Here is a 20,444-nt window from a genome sequence, read left to right on the forward strand (position 1 = left end):
ATCCCAGGGCCCCGGGATCATGACCTGAACCGAAGGCAGATGCTTAACTGGCTGAGCCACCCAGGAACCCTTAAGACAGTCTCATCTTGAGGTCAATTCAGTTACGTGACTACATATTGCTAGAGTCAAGATTAAGGTCCACTTTATAACCTCTACCAATGGCAATGCTAGATGCTTAGCAAACATTATTTTACTCAATTTTCACAACACACCTATGAAAAAATGACACAATTGTCTTCATAAATAAGGAAACGGGAGGTCCTCAGAACTGACGTAGCCTGCTCAAGATCCTAACTAAAAGGGGAAAGCCAGGATTTCAAAACCAAGTCAAGCTATGTTACACACCTTGGACGACGAAGTAGTAATTACACCAGCTTAGGAAGAAAAATAGCATTTTCACAAATTCTGCAGTGGAGCTTTTATTAAACATACGAATGTACTTATTTGGTACAAAACTGAATAGTATCTTTCTCCCCTCTGCCCTCACAAGGCCACTTCTCTAGAACTTCATGTTCATAAAGACACTCTCGGCAGCAGTCATGACAAGGAGAAGGAAAGTGCAATTCTGAAAATAATAGCATATAACCAACCAAAGGGGGGAATAAAAACCAGGCAAAGGTTAGTGGGTTTCTTGGCCAGCTCCCTGCTGAAGGCCCTAGTCCTGCTCATCTCTCCACAGGGAACATAACAGGACCAGAGACTCCTGAGTATTCTTTAAGTAACACCGCCCCAACTCTGGGAAGCATATTTCTTCCACTTCCAACGGTCCTGATGTTGTAAACAAGTAATTTTTAACTTCTTTTTTTTTTGAAGATTTTATCTATCTGAGAGAGAGAAAGAGCGGGCGAGACAGCACAAGCAGGGGGAGGGGCAGAGGGAGACGCAGACTCCCCGCTGAGCTGGGCCCAAGACTCTGGGATCATGACCTGAGCCGAAGGCAGACGCTTAACTGAGCCACTCAGGAGCCCCCATTTATAACCTCTTTAAGAAAGTCCACCCATCTTTACATTCTTATTCTTGTCAACTGACCAAAACTGAGCTTCAAAAAACAAAAATAACAACAAACAAAAAGCCAAAAGAGCAGTTAAGTTTCAGAAGGATGTTAAATGAGACCCTTTCTAGATGAAATCTACTCCCTAGAAGTCAACTGGCCAAACAGATGCACAATTGGAGACGACAGATTATGAAAACAGGTCCACCTGGAAAATGTCTCGGGTACTCAGATAGCTCCAGTTAGTCTGCATCTGTGGATTTAAAATGATCATCGTCCACAGTGGAATAGATGTGTCCCTCGTTGCTAAGAAAATCCACAGCTTGCCTAGAAAGAAAGGAAGGAAAAAAAAAAGAAGGCTCATTTTCAAACTGACGCAGAAGAAAGGAAACGGACTTTGGATATGGCCAAACATCGGTTTTGCTCACTTTCCACTTTCTGTCTTAGCTAGGAAGTCACAGCCATTTTGCTCACAGAAGGCTCTTGCAGGGAGAAGTGCCAGTAAAATTGCAAAGGTGAGATAATGCATGGAGAAAATGGCTATTAGAGCTGCCTTGGACCCCTCTTCTAAACTGTGTAAAGCCCAGAAAATAGAGCCTAACGCAAATGCTAGTCCAAACAAATTGAAACAAAAATCTAAAAATGCAGTCCAGCTTACACATAAAACTCCTCGCATAAACAGCTATTTTTCAAAGTTCCTTCTGCCTACCCACCCACCAACCCCCTGGGAAGTAAAGTTGCAGGATGTAAAGAAAAGGTCTTTTCCAGAAATGTGAGGACACCTTCAAACCCTTCAAGACCCTCAGGATCAGTGTAACGTATTTAATGATGTTTATTAACGATATTTTAATAACAGATAACAAATTTAATACCAGTAATAATTCATACAGCAACTACTACGTGATAGTGTTTCTGCACCTCATAATTACCGGAACTCTTGAGATATGAATTAATATCTTCATTTTATAAAACAGGAAATGAAATTAGACCTGAGCCTTTCTTTTCTATGTAAACCTAGAATATTAACTGATTTACAATAACAAGGAACTATCAAAAGCACCGAAATACTCAGCTTGTCTGATTGGTAAATTGGAATCAGGAAGCTGTTCGTCTAACGTGGAATCAGAAGGATGCTGGAAGGACCGATATGGTTTCAGGTCCAGACAGCCAGATGCACATCTCCACGGTAGAAACTGTAACACCAATGGCACTGTGCATCTGAGGACCCGGAGCTAAGGATCTCACACCTCCAAACTGAATTCCACAAAAGGTCAAATTTTATCTGGTCCATTTTGCTCAAACTTATATCCCTGCACATAATGGGAATCGCTATTTGTTAAATGAATGAGTGAATCAGTGATGTGACAGGTAGCACCATCTTTGTGAGTCCTTCTTCTATCTTCGCATGACCAAACAATTTCTCTTCTGTCAATGAGATGGCAGCTGATGGTTTTATTTTTATTGGTAATTCACTTCTCATTACCAGGAAAGCCTGGTGAGGTAAAATGGGTACAATTCTGGAGACCCAGCTGATGAAAACCAAATACTCACTTTATGGAGGCTACAGTCATGTGCTGGAGCTGGTTCTTGAGATCCTGAAAGTTTAATCCTTCAGGTCTTGGACAAGCCTTAATCAAATTCAGCACCTGAAGATTCAAATGAGAAAGACTGTAACAACTACTCCAGTCAACTCCCTTATGTAAACCCAAGTCCCTTGATAAGAAAGAAACGAGTCAGGTCCTTCGACAGTCTTAGAATCCTTAAGGAAGTAACAAATGTAAAACTGTCCGTGTCTCAAATTTCTGGAGCCACTCAGTGTTTACCTGGTTTTGGGCCACAGTGAGGCCATTTGCTGGCATGGAGCTATTCCCACCAAAGTTAGCTGTTTCACCCATTCCTGGATTGCTGATAGGTGCTCTCCCTGCTGGGGGCTGAATTAAGAAAGAAGTTCACAGCATTAGAAAATGTACCAATTTAAACACAGTCCTTGTTACTGTGTTACAGCCTGTGAATAAGCAGCTCACAAAAATAATTTAGGCCGTTTTCCCAATACCAACTGCTTACGTTGTTAGGAACAACTATCATCATTAACGAGTATTTCAAAGGAAGATAAAGTGTGTTCTCCGAAGCACATAATATCAGAGAGAAAAGTACCTCCTAGCTCCTTCTTGTTTTTGTGCTATTGAAGGGAGCCAGAGAAAAACTAGCACCGAGAAGAAAATTACCTGGACATTTGCTATAATGGTACACCTATACTTGGTGCTTTATTATTCAAACATGCACTCGCTCTCTCATTTACTTCTTTATTTTTGGGAATTCTTACCTTGCTCCTGATTTTATTATTATTAAAAAAATTTTATTATTGAAGTATAGTTGACACACAATGTTATATATATTAGTTTCAGCTGTGTAACAGTGATTCAACAACTCTATACATTACCAGACGCTCACCATGGTAAGTGTTCACCCATTTCACCCCCTGCCCCCCACTTAAGCATTTACTGTCATGTAGGCATGAAGCATGACGAGGAGAAAAAAAATAGTTCCCATCACTCTCTGTTCTTTTTTTATTACCAAATTTTTAATAACAACAGTCTATAATCACTGTTTCCATTTCCTTTCTCTTAGTCACTCCCCAGCCCACTATATTTGCACTCTCACTGAATGTACTCTTTTTTTTTTTTTTTAAGATTTTATTTATTTATTCGACAGAGATAGAGACAGCCAGCGAGAGAGGGAACACAAGCAGGGGGAGTGGGAGAGGAAGAAGCAGGCTCCCAGCAGAGGAGCCTGATGTGGGGCTCGATCCCATAACGCCAGGATCACACCCTGAGCCGAAGGCAGACGCTTAACCGCTGTGCCACCCAGGCGCCCCTGAATGTACTTCTGAAACTGTTCTCACCGAAGTCACCAATGACTTTTCAACCAATATACCCAACAGTTTCTTTCTGTCCTAACGCTACCTCTCAGAAAGGCGCGCTGACCCCACTCCTCTTGAAAAGTACCCACTGCTCCCTAGGTTTCTTGATGGCATGTTCTTCTGGTTCTCCACTTACCTCTCAAACTCTACCTTCTCAGTATCCCTCGCCAGCTTTTCTCTCTAACTAGCTCCCAAAGGCTGATAGCTCCCCCAGGATTCCAACCCAGACCTCCTCCTGGGCCACAAACTCTTGCTCCCAGCCATGGACTGAACACATCCACCTCACTCTCTCACATACTCTGAAGTAAGATTAGGACCCCCCCAAACCTGCCTGCCCTCCTCTATCCCACCTCAGTGAGGAAGGCTAACCCAGTCCTGCAGACTTCCGTCCTCTGTGAGTCCATTCACTCACCTCCCACAACATGTCACCACAGCCTATCACACAAGCTTCATGGAGCTCAAGTCCCTGCTCCTCACCCTGGCCTCCCAACGGCATCTCACTAGTCTCTCCTACTCCAGTCAACACCCCCTTTGCTACTGCATGTTAACAGCTTCGGATCATGTCCCTCCTCTGCTGGAGAGCTTTCAGGTGGCTCCCCCTGCCGGTGAAAATAATATAAACCTAGACATTCAGGACCTGCCCCAACTAGAAGTCAAAATCTGGTTTATTCTTGACCATTCCTTCTCAGCACACTTTACTCCCCAGCTGCACCTGGACTTCTTGCCAACCACAAACATGCCTCTGCCCTGAGCCTGTTGTTCCCTGTCTGGAATGTTCCTCCCCTCACCTGCCTGGTAAACACTGACTTCTCATCCTTCAAAGCTCAACTTAATTGCCACTGCCTTTGCAGAGCTTTCCAACATGCCCCAAGCCGAGTCAGCCACTTTCTTCCTTCTTGGCTCTCACAGCGTTTGGCCCATTCCCTCTTGCAGCAGCCATCACACTGTTCGCCTTGCACTCTCCACCTCAAGCCCCTCCATTTTCACAGCGCCTGGTGCAGTACGTGCTCAGTGTTTTATCCACAGAACTGAATAAATAAGGATGCTAGAACATCAAATGTGTTAAGTACCCAAAAGAGATATAAGAGCACTGTGGAAGCTCGTGAGGAGAAATCCCATCCAGTCAGGAGGCGCATTCATTCAATAAATGCTCTTTAAATGCCTATTGCTTTGAGGTAAATAAACTAATACTGAACTGAACACTATTTCTTACCCAGAAACTCTGCTGAAAGGGTCTCATGTCCTGCATCAGGTAATCCCACCTCACGTATCTTTTAGGACTTGGTTTAGGCATCACCTCCTCCACGGGGTCTTTCTTGATGTCCAGGTCAGGATAGAAAACCCTTCTCTGTGTTTCCACGACACCCTGTGCTTGCCACTTATCCTGCTTTTACTGCTTAGGTGATCTGAATCTGCACTACTCAAACACAAACTCTGTGGGAAAGGGTGTTTTATTTACGCCTCAATATAACTGTCTATACTCCCAGTTTCCACTCCCTAACCACCCATTCTCACTTTAAAAATCACTTCATGAAATATGTCATACATACACATATATGCCATTAAGTATGGTTATAAAATAAACACCCTAAACTTTCTACCCAATGCTGTTCTTTTGAACCCATTTCCCGCACCTTCTACCAAAGCTGCCCTTTGAAGATCCAGGTTTCCAAATCCAGGAGCAGACATCTCTCATCACCTGCCTTGACTTCAAGGCAGCATTCTGCAATTGATCACCACCCCCTCCTTCCTAAAATACTCTTTTCAGAATATTCTACAGAATCACATTGCCTGGTTTCTTCCTGCCCTACTGGCAGCTTTTTTGACTTCCACTGACTCCTGTTCTACTCCAGACTTCTAAAGGTTAGTGTGTCCCAGAGCTCAGGTCTTTGACCTCTTAATCCCCCAGTTATCTCTTCTCAGCCGAGGCTTTAAATATCACCTACATGATGACTCCCGAAGTTCCGCCTCTAGCCCTGACCTCTCCCTTGGGTCCCCCCTCTACACAGTCAATCACCCATTCTGCTCTCCAGTTGGATAGCTACCTGGCACCTCATACTCGGTAAGTCCAAACAGAACTCTGGATTTTACCCTCCAAATGTGCTAGCTTCACTTAGTTGCTCGAGCCCCAAACCTAGAAGTCATTTTTGAATCCTCCCTCTTTATATCCTATATGTAACCCACCAAGAAGTCCTGTCAGCTCTACCTTCAAAATACGTCAGAATCCAACCACTCCTTATCCCAGCTGCTGCTACCATTCCCAGATGGATTCTGTTGCTATTCCTGGTGCCTCGTAATCTACATTCCATACAGCAGGCCAGCCCAGCTGAATTTTTTAAAAGACACATCAGACCATGTCACTCCCTAGTTGAAACCTGCTAAGGGCCTAGAATAATGATTGGAACATACCAGGCTCAATAAATATTTCTCAAAGGAAGGAATAAATGAATGGATTTCTCTCTGTATCCCCAGTGCTTACCAAATTGTTTGGCACAGAATAGTATGCAATGGCATCCTTAGCGGCTCATGAGTTTTCTAGCCTCTCCTCCTCTGTAACCAATAATCCTCCACCTGGGCACCAGAATCATCTAAGGACTTTTTTTTTTTTTTTTTAAAGTAGGCTCCACACCCAATGTGGGGCTTGAATTCACAATCCCAAGATCAAGAGTGACATGCTCTACCATACCAACTGAGCCAGCCAGGCACCCCAATCTAAGGACATTCTAATACAAGAACGAACAAACCCTCTGTGTGGCCCTAGACGGACTGGCCACATGGAATCTACACAGCGGAAAATAATGTTGAAAAGTTTCCATATGAAGCAGGGAAGATAACTTCAGGGACAAAATAATGGTGCATAATTTTTCCTATTTAGCCAACAGGTTAGAAGAAAAGCAGTAAAATGCTGTCCCTATTGGGATTTTTGTCTGAATATAATCCTGGAGCCAAGCACTCAGTCTACAATTATGTGTCTACACTTGAAGGTTGTCTTAGGCCTCAGCCTTCTAAGTCAGTGGGGTTAGAGGAACTTGTAATTCTGAGAGAAATACGAGAGCTTCCTTTGAAATAAAATAACGTGGCAAAGCTCATGAAGAAAATGTTCTAAGGACTGAGTGAGGCCGTTCTTCTGGCTCAACCTTCAAAACATCAAGAAAGTCGAAGCCAGAGCACAGAAGCTGTCTATGTTTTTCCAGAGAAGAGGAAAAACTCTGAGAGTAAAGTTGCTCACCTGGCTGTTAGATTTGCTCAGGATCATGTGTGCATTGACGACTTCCAGAATATGTGTGGTGAACTCATTCATATCCTCCAGAGGCATGATCTTAAAGGCTACAAGGCTTTTTTTGTTCTAATAAAATAAAGAGAAAAATGTGAATAAAGGATGAACACATTCAAATCAACTTTAGGTTAAAACACTGTGGCACTTGTCTTGGTTATAATATTTTGCCAATATGGAAAAAATGTGTTATATACTTAAAATTTTCTAACTCAAGGTTGATCCTAATATAGTCATTAATGGGAGAAAAAAACAAAACCAGCTCAGAGTTGTTCAGTAACTTGCCCAAGGTTAACAAACCAAGCAGAGTATAGTCTCCTGACTCCGAATCCAGTGTCCTCCCTTTTACCCTTGGTGCACACCACGGATGGCAACTGTAGGCAGGGATTCCATTCTTTCTCTACCCTTCCACTAGCTGTCCTTTTTTTTTTTTCTTTTTTTAAAGATTTTATTTTTAAGTGATTTCCCCACTGGGGGCTTGAACTCAACCCAGAGATCAAGAGTTGCATGCTCTTCTGACTGAGCCAGCTGGGCACCCCTCCGTTAGCTTTATATTAAGCTAAAAACCCATTATTTCTCTTTGAAGAGAATAATGAAGTAATTTCAATCTAATTCCCATTTAACAGAAAGACTTGGTTCAATCTTAAGTATCCTAAACTCAAGCATGAATCCAGAAATTGCTTCATGCAAATATATTTTAACTATCATTCTTTTCTGACTTTACCTGAAAAGATCTCAGATGGCCAGCCACTTTCACGTATGTCTCTGGAGGAACCACTGTGTTTTCACTGCTGGCATCCTAAAAGATAAATACAAACGTATCACTTGAAGGTTTTAGGGATGCTGGTGAAACTTTAAAACCGCTAAAAAACAAAACAAAACAAAAAAATTGCTAAATTACATACAGAAAGAGAGCATTATAAAGTAAGAGCACTAAAGGAGCCGCATGTGGCACTAACTAGTTTGCCTACCTTTTGGAATTTACCTTTTTAGAAAATCAGGCATTGGAATAAAAAGACCTCTCAAGATAATCTCCAGTTCCAAAGTTCTATGTTATGTACATTATCAAAAAAGCAAACAATTATGCACTCCTGCTCAATGCTGTTGGGCACACAACTTTCTGGTGGATACACTTATCAGCACAGCAGTTCTACATTTAAGAATTTAAGGAAATAATTAAGAACATGCATGAAGATTTAGCTTTATTTATTTATTTTTAAAGATTTTATTTATTTGATGAGAGAGAGAGCGTGTGTGCACACACAAGCAGGGGGAGCGGCAGAGGGAGAAGCAGGCTCCCCACTGTGCAGGGAGCCCAATGTGGGGCTCAATCCCAGGACCCTGAGATCACGACCTGAGCCTGAGGCAGACGCTTAACCGACTGAGCCACCCCAATGCCCCAAGATTTAGCTTTAAATGTAGCTCTTGATCTCAGTGTCGTGAGTTTGAGCCCCACATTGGGTGTAGAGATTACTTAAATAAATAAAACTTAAAAAAAATTTAGCCTTAGGAATATTCATATGGCATAAAGTACTAAAAAACTGAAAACAACCTAAATATCCAACAACAGTCATATTCATATAATGGGAGACTTCACAACTAATAATGTGGATTTCTATTTATTGTCTGAGAAGACCAGCTGTGACACATAGAAAAAAAGCTGCTTTCCCACGTGGAGGAAAAGACACACCAGAATGTTAACGATGGTTAACTAGGATAATTATAATTTATTTTAATATTTCTTTTTGAGTTTTCTTTTTTTTTTTTTTTTTTTTTAAGATTTTATTTATTTATTTGACAGAGACAGCCAGCAAGAGAGGGAACACAAGCAGGGGGAGTGGGAGAGGAAGAAGCAGGCTCATAGCGGAGAAGCCTGATGTGGGGCTCGATCCCGGATCGCCGGGATCACGCCCTGAGCCGAAGGCAGACGCTTAACCGCTGTGCCACCCAGGCGCCCCTCTTTTTGAGTTTTCTAAACTACGTACACACTATTCATAAGAAATATGTATAAGCTAAATCTTAAGGTTCTTTTCTGATTATAAAATGTTTAAGTACAGGGGTGCCTGGCTGGCTCAGCTGGTAGAGCATGTGGCTCTTAATCTCAGGGTTGTATGTTCAAGGCCCATGCTGGGTGTAGAGATTACTTAAAAACAAAATCTTAAAAAAAAAAAGAAAAAAAAATGCATATATACATAAATTTATGTGAGTATAAAAAACTAGAAAATAAAACATATTTGTTTAAAAATAAAAGAATACCCCAAGTCTCATCATCTGGAGATCAACTTGTTTTTGCATTTCATCCTCCCTATTATTTTACACAGCTGAATCTATACAGATAAAACTTCGTATTTCAATATAGGACATTGTAAAACAACTTAGAAAAAGTAAAGCTAGATCTGTATTTCCCACATCGGAAACCAGGGATGTACTGTATGGTGACTAACATAATATAATAAAAAATCATTAAAAAAAAAAAAGATCTGTATTTCCCTTCTTTTATTAAAGTATATTACAGGGCACCTGGGTGGCTCAGTCGGTTAAGCATCCAACTCTTAATTTCAGCTCAGGTCATGATCTCAGGGTTATGGGATCCAGCCCTGCCTCAGGCTCCGCACTGTGCATGAAGCCTGCCTGGGATTCTCTCTCTCTCTCTCCCTCTGATCCTACCCCGACTCCCTCTCTAAAAAAAAAACAAAAAACAAAAAACAAAAAAACTATTTATCTATATATATCTATATTCCAATAGGTCAGACTTAATTATTTAAAAAAAGAAAAAAGAAGAATGGACACATGAACATTTGAAAAATAATCTGAGACCAGGAGAAACTTTACAAAGTTAAAAGATAACTAGAGAAACTGTGTAATTATGATGAGAGGTTGCTATTTTTCAAGCTTCTAGAAACAAAAATAAACAAACATTCCTGGGGGCAAGGAATCAAAGGGCTTAAAGAGACAATTTACAAAAAAACCCACAAATTAACATTAAATACAGTTTTAAGAAAATTTCAATCTCGTCCAAACCAAAGAAAAACAACTTCAAAAATGAGAAACTTCTCACTGATAAAACTGTATTTTTTTGAACTAGCATCCAAAAATGTCTGATTCAGGGGCACCTGGGTGGCTCAGTCAGTTAAGGCTCAGGGTCCTGGGATCAAGCCCCGCATCAGGCGCCCTGCTCAGTGGGGAGCCTGCTTCTCCCTCTCCAGCTCCCCTTGCTTGCATGCTCTCTCTCTCTCCGTGTCAAATAAATAAATAAAATCTTAAAAAAAAAAAAAACCCATAAAAATGTCTGATTCATAAAACCCACTGTTAGAAAGGGTGTGGAGAACTGGGCACGCTCATGCACTAATTAAGTGGAAACTGGCACCTTTACGGAAGGCAATAAATATGTAAAAATGTAAATGCAAGTTTAGAAAAAAGATAAAAAATGTAAAATATATATTTAAAACTAGAAAACCTACTTTGAGGAACTCATCTTAAGGAGATTATCTCATCATGAAGAGACAGACACAAAGACACTCACTGTCTATTATAGCAAATGGTTGGAAGCAACCTGAATGTTCCCTGACTGGAGATACCGTTAAGGGGTGATGTGCCCTTATGATGACTAGGCAGTTGCTAAAACTGATGGTGCAAATCTCTGTTTACTGACATTAAGAAATCAGTTCCACAATAAAGTTCTTTCAGCGAGGAGAGCATTTTACAGAGCAATTGTATACCATCATCAGCAAGACTGTATACATCTGTATGTACAGATTGTATACAGACAAAATTGTCTGAAAAGATATTTACCAAAACCTGTTAGAGCAATTGTCCTCTCTGGAATGTGGGATTTCAGGTGACTTTTAAATGTTTTGTAAGTAAGCATGGTACATTTTGTTTGCCCATGTAGTATAAGGCTTCTAGTATTTACCACCCCACTTGATGGCAAGGACTGTGTCTTTCTCATTCTTTGTATTCATGGGACCAAGCACAGTCTGGTTCAAAATTGGTACTCCAATAATTGTTGAATGAATTATCCTGTATTTTTCCAAGAAGCAAAATTAAAGGATGCAAAACTACCAAGTTATTTCTCCATAGACAACTTGTGCTTTTTTTTTTTTTTTTAAAAAAGATTTTATTTATTTGTCAGAGACAGAGAGAGCACAAGAAGTGGGAGTGGCAGAGGGAGAGGGAGAAGTAGACTCCCTGCTGAGCAGGGAGCCCTATGCGGGACTAGATCCCAGCACCCTGGGATCATGACCTGGGCCTAAGGCAGACGCTTAACCAACCGAGCCACCCAGGCGTCCCACACCTTGTGCTTTCTTTAGTGAAAATAGTATACAAAGCGTTTATGATCCAAGTTTTCTATGATGAATGTATTTTTAAAGGATAAAAAACCAAAAGGTCTTTTACCCAATTAAAAATAAAAAGGATAAAAAGTACAGATTTCCTTTTAGTTTATTTTCTCTAGGTTTACAGAGATACTCACATACATGTTGCTTTGCAAAAATGGGGTCATACCATATATACCATCTTGTAACACGCTCTTTTCCTCTCAAGTTTATGGTAAACACTTTGTGACAGTATATATAAATCTCTATATCACCTGTCATATATCATAAATATACCATGGTTTAATAGTGCCCTATTGCCTGCATTTTGACATTTTTTTCTTAATAATTCTTTTTTTTTTTTTAAGATTTTATTTATTTATTTGACAGTGAGAAAGAGTGACAGAGAGAGGGAGCGAGCACAAGTAGGGGGAGCTGGAGAGGGAGAAGCAGGCTCCCCACTGAGCAGGGCGCCCGATGCAGGGCTCAATCCTGGGGCTCAATCCCGGGACTCCAGGATCATGACCTGAGCCGAAGGCAGACTCTTAACCAACTTAGCCACCCAGGAGCCCTGAAATTGTTTTTTTTTTATTTGAGAGAGAGTGCACACAAATGGGGGAGGGGCAAGGGTAGAGGAAAAAGGACGCAGACTCCCCACTGAGCGCAGAGCCCGAATCAGGGCTCGATCTTACAACCCTCAGATCATGATCTGAGCATAAAATGAGAGTCGGACACTTAACCAATTGAGCCACCCAGGCTTCCCTGAAACTGTGTTTAATTTCTCATTATTATAAACAATGCTATGATCAACACTCTTACAACGGAATCTTTGCACACATCTTTAATGATTTCCTTAATGTAAACCTCTAGCAGTGGAGTGCTACCTCAACATTTTCATGATGGAGGATTCTGATCACCAGCTGGTTTTTGAGGTAGGTTATAATTATACTCAAATCATCAAGGTAGGATGGTATCCATTTTCCTTGACAAATAATAACAAATCAGTCAACAAATATTTAGTTAAATGCCTACTAAGTGCTAGAGTCACTGTGTTAGCTACTACTCTTAACAGAAGTGGACACTGTCATTCTTTTTTTTTCTATGCTAATTTAATAAATTAAAAATGGTGGGGTGCCTGGGTGGCTCGGTTGGTTAAATATCTCACTCTTGATCTAGGCTCATGTCATGATCTCAGGGTTGTGAGATTGAGCCCTGTGTGGAGCCTGCTTAAGATTCTCTCTCTCCCTCTACCTCTGTCCCACCATCTCTCTCTCCCTCTACCTCTGTCCCACCACCCCTTCCTTCTCTAAAAAAATGAATAAATAAATAAAATATCTCTGTTTTCACAGAGTTTACGTTCTAGCGTCTCCTTTCACTTGCCTTCTAACTTTGCTTATAGTATTGTGAAGTTTGGAACATTTTAAACTTTCATGAATTCAAATGTATTAACCTTTCATTTCAGGGTTTCTGCCTTTGATGTCTTACTTATAAATTATACTAAGAAATTCAAAAGACTAAAAAAGTCCAACATCTCCAGAGTCCCAAAGTCACCCCGCCCTAATTCAAAAATAACTGCTTACATCTGTGTCAACCCACTGACGGACATCCATGGGTGCGGCGGTCATGTCATCTAGTTTGTACACGATGTTGGTTGGGGCCTTCTCTGCATGTCTGATTATACCCACGACAGTGACCTAGATCAGAAAGAAAGAAAAGTTTGGTTTTCCCGGAAACCAAAACAACATTTATGTATTTTTAAATAAATAACTTTTGTTTCATTCTTCACATGATGAAAGGACTCTTCCACAAACTATTTTACTTACCTGTGAAATCTCAACGTTCCCAATTTTGAACATTTCATCAACCAGAGTGGCAGAAAGCAGCTGAGATATGGTACAGGGTACGATGTGCTGGGCTCGGGCTCTCTGAAAAGAAAATGTTTAAATTCAATTAAGAAAATAAGAATTACCACCCATTAACACCTTTCATGTGCCAAGCACTTTACATACATCATAATATTGAAACTTCAGAATGAACCTCATCACCCTTGCTTCACAGAGATGGAAACCAAGATCGGAGAGCTAAGAGATACCATTTTAGAATTCAAACTAGGTGTGTCTGACTCCAAAGCTCCTGATCAATGGGTAAGTGTGTGTGGCACTATGGATTCATTAAAGCGAGCAGGCCAGAGTGGAGACAACATTAGGAAGGATGACCTCTTCCGGAACAAAACTTAAACTCCAGTTTTAGGACAAGGACAAGCTGGAGCTGGCTGTTCAGGTCACCAATGACATGAGATGGTATTTGGGAAGGGTTTGAGAAATGGCCAGCAGAGACAGAACTTTGGAGCTGCTCTAACTCTCATGATGAAATATAACAGAAGTTCGAGGTATAGCTTTCTTAAGGACAGATGCTCTGACAATCAGATGGAAGTCCTGGGGGAAAATGGGATAAGGGCTTGGCCACACTGGACATCTTAAAGGGAAACGACATGACGTGTTGGGCAGAAGAATGTCTAACAAGGACACTGAAATCCTATTCCAAAGCAGCCTAACAATGGTGTAAACTCTTATTGTCACCTACCACTGGCCAGGGCTTGTCTCATGGCATAAAGATAGGAAAAACGGAATAGGATTTGCCCTCAACACACTCCTACCTAATGGAAGCACAAATGTAAATAACAAACCTGGCCTTGTTATACTATAGAATGAGATGCACTACGTGGGATCCCAGAAAAACATACTGGCACTTTCAAAAGGTAGCATTCGGGCTCTACCTTGAAGTATGAAAACGTCGACAGTAAAAAAAAAAAAAAAAACCAGTAAGGGATGGGCATTACAAGCTAAGGGTAAAAATGCACTCTCACAAACTCATTTAGGAAATAAGTACAAGGAAGAAAATGCATGGTGGATTAAAGATTAGAGTTCCTCCTGTCAGAAGTCAACAACCCAATAGCTATTCTGCATGTAAGACAGAACATAATAGACTCTTGGCACTCGTGGATTTAGCAGTTGCGGCTTTGTCCTGAAGGTCCATGATACTAGCAACATTTCCTTCTGCTGAAGCCTGATTTTGAATGGTGAGTATTGCCAGGATGGTAAAAAGTAAGCCCTGCCAACTACCAGCACACATCACGAAAGGCGGCAATCAAGCCTGAGGGTTAAGATTATGGCTCTATCACTCAGGAGCAGTGTGTTCTTGGTCATGTTTTTCAACTAATTTGTATCTTAGTTTTCTTATCTGTAAAATGAGGAATGATAAAATCGTGAAAACTAAGTATATGGTGAAGTACCTAGACTAATACCTGGCACATTGTCAGGACTCAAAAAATGTCAGCAAACGTTATTTTGTCAACTAGGGTTCCTCACCGTTTAGATCTGCAATAGCTTTTACTAAGGATGTGAGGAATCAACAACGCTTTTCAATTTTACCTTATGGAATCGTATAGGTGAAGTTACATGTGATATTGGTATTTATAGATTTAAATTTGCTGAGGTCCCATGTTTTAAGCTCTCACTATGATATATTCTGTTTCCACCTATCAAAGGTGAGACCTTCATTGTATTTTCAGCATAAGAAAACTAAGAACCACTGTTAGGAATAGGAACAAGAACACAGGCTTTGGTGCCACACAGTCCTATAGACCTGTGTTCAATCCCAGCTCCATAGCCCTGGACATGCCACCACCTCTTTTGTCAAATGAGGATATCCACCTTCCAAATTATAAACAAAACATATAATGTATATAAAAGTGCTAATGCCGGCTTCTATATGTAGTATGTATTCAACAAATATTATTATTCCTCAGGTAAAAAGTTATACATGGGTAATGACTGAGGTGTTAGCAATACCTTCAAGTTCATAGCAAATCACAGATATTTCTTGTTTTTTTTTAACGAGCACCTATTACGATTACAAGAGTTCCTGGTTTGTTCCAAAGAGATTCACAGAGTGTGCCAGCATAAGTATATTTAATTCTTAAAAAATTATTTTCTAGGGGCGCCTGGGTGGCACAGCGGTTAAGCGTCTGCCTTCGGCTCAGGGCGTGATCCTGGCGTTATGGGATCGAGCCCCACCTCAGGCTCCTCCGCTATGAGCCTGCTTCTTCCTCTCCTGCTCCCCCTGCTTGTGTTCCCTCTCTCGCTGGCTGTCTCTCTCTCTGTCGAATAAATAAATAAAATCTTTAAAAAAAAATTATTTTCTAGCTGACTATGAATCAGAGGTTACTCAGACAGTATTCTATGAAACCATCATTTCTATGGGTAAAAAGCTGTCCGTATTGAAAATTTCACATGGTTCAATAAAATGTAACAGGTTTACAGTAGATAGGAAGCCTTTTAGATAGGGTGTTTATCTAATTTACTGTGGAAAAGGTGCTAGATTTAAAAACAAAAAGATCTGGGTTGAGTCTCCAGCTTATAACCATCATCATTCTCTAAAAACCTGTGTCAATACAGTGCCCAAGCTAGGGATCCCGAGAGAAAAATTCTATCGACTGGAATAATGAAAACAGTTAAGCTTAGAAAAGATGAAAACCAATGATCTATTGTTTTTTCCTTCACAACCTCCAGGAAGACGAAGAGTACTAGAGTCCCCTCTGGTCTTCCTGGAAAAAAGAAAACTGCAATAGAGAAGCTGCTCACCAGATTTTGGATTTGCTCAGCATCCTGTGCGCACGTCTAGTTCCACTTACTTACTAGCTATACAAGCTTAGGCAGTCCCTTCACCTCCCAGACCCTCTGTTGTACAATGGAGTAAACAATAAATACCTTATGGGATTATATGTAATAATTTGTATGAAAAGTATAAAGCAATGTCCAAATGTATAGGAATTATCAATGAATTCTTTCCCACTAACACACACCCTGAATTCACAGTTTAGGTAAAAGCTTATCAACCTGTACAAAAAATACAGAACCCGCTAATACTGAATCTTAACTCCACATCTGAATGACACCTAACGAGTAGCCAAATCAACCTTGTATTTAAAGGATGAAATCAACAGCGGTTGTTAAATGCAAACTCATTTCTGAAAGACTGAATAACAAGTATTGGATAGCTTTTTACAGATTGCTTTCCTATACATTACATTACCTTATTTATCAATTCTCAGAACCACCCTTTGATATAAGTAGTACTAGTACCATTATCAGATGAGAAAAACCAAGGGCCATAAGGTTCAAGTTTGTTGCACTAAAGATACTGCCAGTTAAAAGTCGATTCCGGACACTATCTATCCTGGCTCCAACACTCGTGTTCTTTTTAACAAAAATATCTGGGAAGAGCGGTGCCTGGCTGGCTCAGTCAGAAAAGTGTGTGACTCGATCTCGGGGTTCTGAGTTTGTGCCCCACGCTGGGTGTAGAGATTACTTAAATAAATAAAAACTTAAAAAACAAATCTGGGACCATTTATTGAAAGTGACTACAGGGCAGGCACTTTATATATACTATATATCAGAATATTAAGTCTCACAACAACCTTGTGAGGTCTGCATTATTAATCCCATTTAGTAGTAATCCCATTTGATTCCCGATGTTAAGAAATTTGTCCAACAAAACCCTGTGTGTCAGAGCAATGGCAGAACACAGATCTACCTGACTTCGAAGACCATTCTCTTTCCACTGCTTTTTATAACCTCATTACATTTAATTAAAAAAAAAAAGATTTCGAATACATGAAGAATGCAAAATAGGCTAGTAACACAAGTCCAGTTTTTCCACAAGGCTGACTCATTAGCTATATTGGTAAATTTCAAAATAAATCTAATTCAACGGTGGAAGTGAAGGTAGGAGAAATTTCTTTTTTTTTTTTTTTTTTTTGAACTTACAGCACTTAATTCTAAGATTTGGTAAGGCAATACTTGGTAATTATCCAACCAGTTCATGTCTGACATCTTTGGTCGCATAAATTTTCTCTCAGGGACGAGTCAGGAACTTCAGGACAGAATGAAATAAAACAAAATACTCTTTCAACCTACTGATTTCTTTTCAGCCTGCGAAGGTGTCGGCGATCCAAAGCCCCCGGGGGACTGCGTGTAGCCGCCCGCTCCGCCAAAGGAGGAGCTGCTGTAGCTTTCAGATCCACCTGGTTTTAAACAACAGTATCAATGCCTGTGCTGCTTTCCAAGCCTCTGAACAAGCCACAGGCCCCCTCAGACTTCATCCCACGGCCAACCACTCCCAGCATCGCCCTAATCTTCCCCCCCAACCACTAGCCCCGGCCCCCGCCCCTTCTCCACCCCGTCCCTCCCCCACTCCCACCGCCACATGCTTCTCCGACCCCCGCCCTCTTGCTAAATCCTCCTTTCGACTCTCATCCATACCGAACCACATCTTTGTCCCTACTTCCCTCAGAAAAGAGGGCCAGGAAACGCCCGACTGGTGGGTTCGTGTAACTCCTCAGAACCCCGGTGCGGCCGCAGTGCTAAATCTACTTTTCTCTGGTGCCACAAACTCCTTCGCGCGAAGGACGGAGCCAATCAGCGTCCAGAACGCTTCCTGCTTCAGCCAATCAATGCTCACGAACTCTACGCTTTTTCCTGTCTTCTCGGGCCGTGCTTATGAAAACGCGCACTCGGCTTCCGATAGGGTTGGAAGGCTCTGCGGCCATTTTTACTAAGGGCAAAACAAGCCGCGCAAGCGGAAGCAAAGAGCGGCGAGCGGTTGATTGGGCCGTGTCTCAAGAAAATAACCAATCAAAATGATACTTCCGAATCTCAGGCTGTATAATCCCACCCCCCTCAGTGAGCGACACCTTACATCACTTCCTTTGTTTGGCGTCCTCCTGTTCCCGCCAAAGTCTCACCAATCAGACGACGCCTTAATGTACACAGCTACAGTAGGATTCTTGCTTCGGCGACTTCGCCTCGCCATCGTGCGGCGCTTGCGCACCCGGGGCCTCACCATGCTGTCTTCACCGCACGTCGTAAGATTAATAGTTCCTTTCCAAAAAAAGCCAGGTTCTCTTCTTCTATCCGCATTCCCTGGTCCTGATTTCCCCCAGCGAGGCTGTAAGGAGCACACATCCTCTTACCCAAGACATACTTTCAAAAAGTCTTGAGGGTGGCACCCCGCCCCTGTCCACCTCCTCTGCCCAGTCTAATACGGTTGCGCATCCCCGGTTCTGCATCCTCAATTGTTCAAACTGTTCCTCACATAACATTGTTCTGCCCCTCCTGTAGAGAGAACACGTCTGTCAGCATCTTCCTCTAAATATCGTTAGATTGTTAGGCTCCTGCACACCTCACTTATTTTGATGAAAAGTTTTTATTGCTGCCTCTTTTTTGGAGCGTTCTGTGCTGGCCACTGGGATTCAACAGTAAATAAGATAGATGTGGATCCTGGGTTCCCGGGCCATTTTATTTTTCTAAACTGCAGGCACTGTCTTAAATACATTTAGTAACTCAATCCGGTGAGGTCGGTGAATACCGTTGCTGTCTCAGTTTTACAAAGGAGGCAGCCTAAGCAAAGAGAGGCTAAGTGTGGAAGTCTGTATTCAAGCCCAGAAAGTCTGATTTCATCAACCAGTGTAGTTACTGTACCTTCTTGAACGTCCTGGAACTGGGGCACAAACTCAAGTTGACAACTGGGGTCAGGCAGGAAAATTGTAAATATAGTGGGCTGGATAATAGAGGGATTTTTATTTTATTTTATTTTATTTTATTTTATTTTATTTTATTTTATTTACTTTTTTCTCCACAGTGAGAAAAACCACCACACAAATATGATGGTAAATAGCAACTGAAAACGATTATGGGTCCAATATTGTCATCTATATTTTATTTTATTTTATTTTATTTTATTTTATTTACTTTTTTCTCCACAGTGAGAAAAACCACCACACAAATATGATGGTAAATAGCAACTGAAAACGATTATGGGTCCAATATTGTCATCTATATATTTTTAGCAGATGCCAGAAATTTTGATTTTGTGTAAAAATTTCTGAATTTTAAGTGTTTTTAAGTAAATTTAAAATTTTAAAAACACCATGTGGGCCAGAGAAAAGGTATGTGAGTCAGACCTTGCCTGTCTGCCACCTCTTCCCTATGTAAATTCTGTAAGCCTCCAGATCATCACTGATGAATTAATAAGATACAGCCAAGGACAGAAACCTGAAGCATACCATGAGGACATTGTTATATTAAGCATAAGGTGATTAAAATTTACACAGTCTAACAAATAAGAGCATATTTATGATATATAAGATGAGATGTTTGAAATTAAGAGTATTCTGGGAAATTAAAGATGTGGATTTTCACTTGGGGCAATTGGGTTCATTTGGGGTTCAACTAGTTATAAATTCAGCTGAGGAGATCATACATTTAAAAATAAGGGAAATGGGGTGCTCAGTGTGTTAAGGGCCTTCACCTCAGGTCATGATCTCAGGGTCCTGGGATCAAGCCCCATGGGGGGCTCTCTGCTCAGTGGGGAGCCTGCTTCTCCCTCTTCTGTTCTCTCTCTCTGTGTCAAATAAATAAATAAAATCTTTAATAAATAAAAAAATAAAGGAAATGATGGCATGGCAGATATAAAGGGTGTGACCAAAGAGGTGGTAAGAAACTGCAGCCCACATTGACCTCTCTTTTCCATAGGGATTTGTATAGTCGTGTTTGCATCAGCTCCTAGGGAGATCTTCTACTTGTGATCACACCTTCAGAGTCAGGGTTTCCTCTGTTCCCTGCTAAAGATCCCCCTGGGAGTTGACAAGGATGTGTAACAATTTTCTTATATAGGCCTGCCAAGGCTGAACCTACCTGGTATCCAGGGTGGGAGTGCTGGTAGCCCTATGTATATGTTTGTTTGAGGTTTTAATAATAATAAAAAGTTTTCAAAGAGTAAAGGAGAAAAAACACAAAAGAATATAAATGAAATGAAAATGTCCTAATTAAAATACTGCACAATGCAAAACATCAAAATAAGATTTTTTTTTTCACATCTTTTCAA

The 20,444-nt window shown here is 41.0% G+C and overlaps 1 protein-coding gene across 1 annotated transcript; it reads right to left on the bottom strand.

Moving 5' to 3' along the window:
- Nucleotides 1-406: 406 nt before the first annotated feature.
- RPA2 (replication protein A2) lies at nt 407-18,065 on the bottom strand. The gene is made up of 9 exons (XM_040619102.1): nt 17,822-18,065; nt 17,477-17,583; nt 13,322-13,423; nt 13,079-13,192; nt 7,910-7,984; nt 7,141-7,257; nt 2,815-2,922; nt 2,543-2,637; nt 407-1,318 (listed from the first exon to the last, which is right to left on the bottom strand). The coding sequence occupies exons 1-9, from the start codon at nt 17,829-17,831 to the stop codon at nt 1,234-1,236; spliced, it is 813 nt and encodes a 270-aa protein (XP_040475036.1). The 5' UTR covers nt 17,832-18,065; the 3' UTR covers nt 407-1,233.
- Between the last annotated feature and the right edge of the window lie 2,379 nt (nt 18,066-20,444).

The sequence above is a fragment of the Ursus maritimus genome, unplaced genomic scaffold (genome assembly GCF_017311325.1).
Source record: "Ursus maritimus isolate PB19 unplaced genomic scaffold, ASM1731132v1 scaffold_32, whole genome shotgun sequence".
NCBI lineage: Eukaryota > Metazoa > Chordata > Mammalia > Carnivora > Ursidae > Ursus > Ursus maritimus.